Below are 6496 nucleotides of genomic sequence, written 5' to 3'. Positions count from 1 at the left end.
CGACCCTCGTGTTCTGTTCGCAGGTGGGATGCGTGACCAAACGCTGGACTATTTCTTCAGTCGGAGTTTTGTAACGAGGATGGACGCTGCCGAGGTTAGCTGGTCGCATGCAGTGAACAGCAGGAGCAGGCTGGCGGAGGCGCTCACAGGTGAGTCCGTGACGTGGCTGTCAGTCCCGCTGACGTCAACGTGAAAATTCAAACACCTGACATTTTATTGTTGTTTATGTTAAAGGTCATTTTGTCTAAATCAGCCCTTGTTTCGTCCTGAAGGTTGAAACTATTTTGCGTGATCGTGTTAAGTTTCTGCTTCCTTCACATTAGCAACCGCATTAACGTAACCATGGCAGCGTCACTCTGATAAAGGCTGAAATCATAGTTTCTCCCCGCTGACTCATGTTAATTATCATACTTTTCAACAGAAATACTAATTTTAGAGTAAAAATATTAGAATGCATTATAATCTCTGTCTGTTCTACAGAAATATGGGAACACATTGCTTCCTCAAACGGCGGCTCTGAGCTGCTGGGAGCTTCCCATGATGCACTCAGTGTTTTTACTCACCATTTGTGGATACATTTAATCAGTAGTTATTATTAATCTCCGGCTCTCTTCCACAGCGTGTCCTTATTGTATTTTGTGTTGAATAAATAAAATGTAATTTTATTGTGAAGGAAGGAGGCTTCATGATATGTAACATGGATTAGAGGGCTGGTGTGTGAGCTGTGATTCATCTCAGGTCTGCCTAATAATCTGGACACTGTAATGTAATGCATTCTTTTTTATAAAGCACTTTTCTAGTCTTACTGACTAACCAAAGAAGTTTAGATTGCAAGTCACATTTTAACTACATTGTGTGCACTTTGAGGACTTTATCCGTCTCACATCCGTAGCCAGATTTTCCAATTAACCTAGCATTTAATCCATGTTTGGACTGTGGGAAGAGGCCAGAGTCCCTGGAGAAACCCACACAGGCACAGGGAGAGCATACAAACTCCCCGCAGAGGCCACAGCTGGAGGTAAAATCAGGAGCCTTTGTGGCCGTGCTGAACACGGAGCGACTGTGTGCTCGTCATACTGCGCTAACCTCCTCTGGGCTGAAAATAAAAAGATATATTCAGTGATGTTTGTCGTTGGGATGATATTTAAGAAAGATACGAGTCAGTTTCTAATGGGCAACAACTGTTTTTCAGGTCCTTCTCTTATGATTGAAGCTGACATTGTCATGAGAGGTCGTGATCCCAAAGAGCCAATCATGGCACATCCCCCTGATACAGACAGTGACATCACCCTGAGGGAATGGCTGGAGAGAGTGAAAGAGTACGGCAAGGGGATAAAGCTGGACTTTAAGAGGTGAGAAGCAGGTTCTGTTCCACCAATGCTGTGTGGGTCTGTGTGACGCTAACGCTGAGCTATACTCTCCACATAGCATGGAGGCTGTGTCAACATCTTTAGTCCTGCTGCAGGAAGTGCTGACTGAGCCATACCGTCCTGTGTGGATCAACGCAGACATCTTCTCGGGTCCTGGGGGGCAGATCGGACCTCTGGAGCATCACACCTTCCTCTCTGTTGTGACTCATCTTCCCTCACACACTGTGCTGTCTCTGGGCTGGACTACAGGATGGACTGCTGGGACAGATAATCCAGGTAAACATACCTCATCACCATTGCCTTTTTGTACACTGAGAACTCAATTTTATTGATAATACAAGAATAATAACATGTAAACAAATGTATTCAGATTATGGCTGGGTATCGTCACTGATTTCTGGAATCAATTCAATTTGATTAGATTTGAATCGAGGAAATTTTGCCTCAGACAGTCAGAAATATTATAATTCTGATCACTTATCAGTACATATCTATATTTTTATATCTATAAAAGCAACGCTGACACGTTTGAGACTTGATCAGAGGTGTGAGCATCACAGCAGACGCCTTTGTGTCAAAGTAGCTGAGGATAAAACAGAAAAACAAAGTTACAGAGGTTTGATTACAGACACAGCTAAGAGTTTTGCAATTTGTGATCATTTTAAAAAGTTTACATTTCTTCAGTATTGAACAGCAGAAATGCGGCTTTCTTGTCAGAAGTCATTTAAGTAAAAAGAAAAACCACAGCGCTGTAAACAACGGTAGACTGGCAATGAGCAAGCATATGGGAAACTGTTCTTCAAGTACACAGAGAGAGAGAGAGCTGTGCAGGAAGTGTGATTTTATCGTGGTGGAAGCAAAGCAGCAAAAGTCAGACTGAAGTCATGACGATGTTTATCTGTAGTTTGGATCTTCTTTTGCAGTCAATGTTGTTTGGAGAGAGATAAAACCCGCAGCTCCAGAATCTAGCACGTGAACACAAAGCTCGACCCACCGAAACATCAGAATCAGTGAGCTGATTCAGCCCCGACCGTGTCCGTGCCGTCGGGTGAGAAAGTCGACATCTCACTGATCCTGATCTGTCGGCGGGTCCGAGCTTTGTGTTTACGTCTTTGTGCAGAATCCGTGTTCCTGGTCTCGTTTACTGTTTTAGCTGTTTGGTGGTTGTTGGAAATTTGAGAGCTTTAACCTGAGATTCTGGTGTCTCAGGTAAAATACGTTTATATGTAAAAATCGATTCAGGATTTAATGAATCGATATTGCGTTTTTCAAACTGGAATCGATTGTAATCAGAAAATCGATAATCAGAACCCACCCCTAATTCAGATTAGTGGGAGGAGATGCCACCAGCACATTTAGGACCTTTTAGTATTGTCACCCATATTTGAGGGTTTTAGGATGATGTCACTAAAAAGCCTAACTGCTGTTCAATAGTGAAGAAATGTAAATGTTGGGTCTGGGCTTGCAGGCCCCGCTGGTTCAGAGACTTATCACCTGTGAAGAAAGCAAGACATCAGCTTAAACAGTATTTAACTTAAAAGGGAAGCCTGGTCGGATCTCAGAGCTGCAACTCTGCACTCGACTTAGACGACTCCGCCCCCAGCCTTTGCTTGCCACCTTTTATTTAGATGCATACCGTTTACACAAGCACCACCCATTGTAAAACCCCTGTGGTGTGTCAGGCACTGTGTGTGCATGCATGTGCAAGCACGTGTGTGTGTGTTTGTGTGACTTCCTGCTGATGGAGGAACAGAAAAATATCTCAACATGCAGTTTACGAATTTAAGTACAACAATGACAGCTATTATCAAAATCACCCTAACAGTCCTGTTTGTCCTTTTTGTCCTTTAAATTATTCAACCATACATCATTTACACAAATCCTCTGTCCTATCATTCACCTCATATTACTGTAAAAGCAAACAGTTGATAAATGTGTTAGCAGTTATCCTATTTCTCATTGATCTCACACATGGTAAACTGCATCCTACAAGTAAGAAAATGAAAGTTAACAGTCCAAAAAGAGGAATTAACACTTCCAAAATCATTCCAGCCTTGTGGTGCATTTCCTGCCGGTGTAGATTCCTCTGCAGAGTCATTGAGTTCTGCAGCGCTTTCTCCATTCGTATCATTGTCCATACGGCCAGAGTCCAAGTGTATGTACACATGGGCATGCAAACACAGCAGTTGGTGTTGTTGTCTATCCAGGTGGCTTTCTGAGCTATCTTCAAAGCTGTAGGCCTGGTCAGCAGCCCCCTCACTGTGGGTTGGACCAGCACTTGCTTTTTATGGCCTCTATCAACCCCCATCTCCTGACTTCAGGCGTTCTTCCTGTGGGGGGATACAGTCATCAAAATTTCAGCCAGCTTTGTAGAAGTGCTCATGATGCAAATGACAGCAACAATGACACACAGGAAACCTCTTCAGCGTGTCAAAGTCTGCATGGCACAGTGAAACAGCATTAGGTGATCCTCCTGGGGAAATTGCTGTCAGTCATTTCCCGTCACAGTCACAGCTTCTGGTGTCTGTGCTGTTTACAGAGTCATAATTTCATCGCTGATCTCCTTCTGCGCTGTCGCTTGGAGCTTGGCACGCTCCCTTCATCCCTCGGTTTCTTGCTCTACCCTGAAGGTTTAGGGTAACATGGGAACAAGTAAAAGTGAAATATAAGAATGACTTTTTTTTTTTTTTTTTTTGGCCTGTCCCGTTTGGCTCTTTTGCCATCAGAATTGTTGTCTAAAGGCAAAGAAAGATACCCACGGACAAAAGCTTTTTCTTGTAGTATGGACCTTCATTGTTTTGAAGTTACAAAAACCCCTTAAATTATAACTTCCTTCTTTCAAAAAAAACCCATACTCTGAATATTTCCTGGCAGGTCTTTATTTTTTTATTTGAATAGAATTTGTGCTGTGCTTATTCCACACTACTGTAATCATTGACTTTCTGTCACGGCTGCCGAGGTGAGCCGTGTGGTGTTGGAGTGAGAAAGGACCCAAAATGCAGGCAGTAGATGATAATGCTAGTGACGTTTATCTACCAGTAACTGAGAGACAAAACAGGCAGTGAGGAATGACAAATGACTGGAGAAACCTGAACTGGGAAAACTAAATGACAAACCTGAGATCATAAGAAACGAGGTGCGGGGCAGAGAGACGCAGATGGAGGAACAGAACACCGTGGAACACAGAAGTGGGACCAGGGCAGGCACAGAACACAAACCTAACAAATGCAAATCGTAACGGAGTACATACTCAGGATAAACAAAAGCATAAAGAAAAACAAAACATTGAGTCAGGAGACTCAGGACCATGACACTTTCCTTAAGCAATGTCACTCACTTATTTTACCTCTATGAGCTCAATGATGGTCAGATAATGAGCCGAACACTAAAATGTTCTGTAATCACTGCACATCTGCTCTGTTGTCACTTGTCTGTCTGTGCTGAATCCTCCACAAGCGCTCTTAGAGAGAAACAAACAGCAGCAGCAGCATCCTGGAGGTCAGGCCTGGGTCACCAGATTCCAGAGGTGCTGTAAAAGGCCAGAAAGTTAACAATCTGCCGTGAAAAGAGTGACATTGGTTTCAACACAGTATGTGTCTCACATTGTATGCTCATTCCCCCGCTGTAACATTCAACATTTTCTCAACAACACAGTGTAATAGCATAACCAACACACAGGCTGTAAACACAGTTTCCTCACACAACATCAGTTTCCCAGAAAAGTAGCAGTTAAAGGTTAAAGTCTGCAGGGCCCACACTCTCATGTGACCCTAAAATCTCCCCCTCTGGTCTCTGTCATCCTCCTGCTCCTGCAATAAAGAAACACACATCCATACATCCACCCTTCACATCTGGGTGGAGGTGCAATCCTACATGTTGGTGTTAAGTCAACTTCTGTCAAACTTTTGTCAGTCCAGTCAGTTCCCCATTTTTTTTATTATTCATTGCTGATAGTAGCATTTGCATCTTGTCGCATTTCGTTCCCACTTTCAGCAATATGACGCCACTTTAGAAAGTAAAAAGAATCCTTTTAAACCGGGACTTGCTCTCTGATTGTCCCAAATAAGTGGCTTTCCCCCGAGCCCATTTTAATATGGAAAAGCTCACTTTGCGACCGTTTTCCCGACAACAATGTTGTATAGCGCTTTCTGTTCTAATCGTGCAGATCTCTCAAACGACAGAGATTATCTCAAAGCATCCATCAGCCACACACCTCACAAAATAACCCTAATGTCTTATTAGATCACGAGTTTCTTCTCATGTAACCAGGTGTGTGCCATGTTAAAACTTTCCTCCACACATCAGAAACAAGAAACTCAACAACCTATTAGCCTCACTCATTCAGACCCCTCTTCAGCATTCTGTTTGCCCCTGCTATAATTTAATCATCTGTCCTACTATAATATCAGTCCAGTGGTCTATGTATCACTTCTCATCTTACTAAGTGAACTGGACAAGATGACAAACAGAAACATGCTGAAGATGCTGTCTGGTCTTCATGAGTTTCATTGTATGTGTTAGTATGGTTAATGCATTTTCTGTTTGTGTGTGATTTTGTGTACCTTTCTCTCTGCAGTGTCTTAGACTCCTTTTCAATTTTCCCACTTAAAGCAGTCATTTTCCTCCCAGGTTCGCCAACCCAAATTTAATTTCCCACTCTAAACAACAGCATTCCTCTGGGTCCTCACCTGCTCTGTCCACTTTGGTCTCCTCTCCCCCTTGCAGCATTCCAGCTTCAGCTTTGTCCTGTGCAGTCCCCACTGTCTCGTTCATTGCCATTTCACTCCAAACATGGAAAATGTCAAACTCAGACAGTCTTCTCAAAGACCAGTCACACACAGTGAAGTTGCAGCTTGCTGGAAACGCATGTCCATCCATCAAATCAGAAGATGGGTTCCCTTTCTCTCAGCACATACTGCTGCTGCTGGGTCTCTCTGCTCAAGACTCTGCTGTTGTCTCTTGGACTGCCATGTTGTTGCTTTTTGGAACTGCATTTCTTGTCTTCAAGGAGAAGTTAGCGTCCTTGGAGCTCGCTTTTCAGGATGAGGAATCAGAATCAGAAAGACTTTATTTATCCCCAAGGGGCAATTAACACATAGAAGTGAAGCTGTAAACAATTCAGTCAA

The 6496-nt window shown here is 43.2% G+C and overlaps 1 protein-coding gene across 1 annotated transcript in view; it reads left to right on the top strand.

Annotated features, from left to right (window-relative positions):
- Positions 1-6: 6 nt before the first annotated feature.
- Positions 7-6496, top strand: part of LOC102302546 (protein FAM151B) — a 17913-nt gene continuing 11423 nt past the window's right edge. Inside the window, exons 1-3 of the mRNA XM_005951952.3 lie at positions 7-149; positions 1193-1352; positions 1429-1646. Coding sequence (XP_005952014.2) covers positions 29-149; positions 1193-1352; positions 1429-1646 — 499 coding nt within the window. The 5' untranslated portion in view covers positions 7-28. The remainder of the gene's footprint in view (positions 150-1192; positions 1353-1428; positions 1647-6496) is intronic.

This window comes from Haplochromis burtoni, unplaced genomic scaffold, assembly GCF_018398535.1.
Source record: "Haplochromis burtoni strain Fernald_Lab_line unplaced genomic scaffold, NCSU_Asbu1 Contig_1151, whole genome shotgun sequence".
NCBI classification, from domain to species: domain Eukaryota; kingdom Metazoa; phylum Chordata; class Actinopteri; order Cichliformes; family Cichlidae; genus Haplochromis; species Haplochromis burtoni.
Note: the sequence above shows the minus strand (reverse complement) of the source record. Positions and strands in the feature narration are given on the sequence as shown.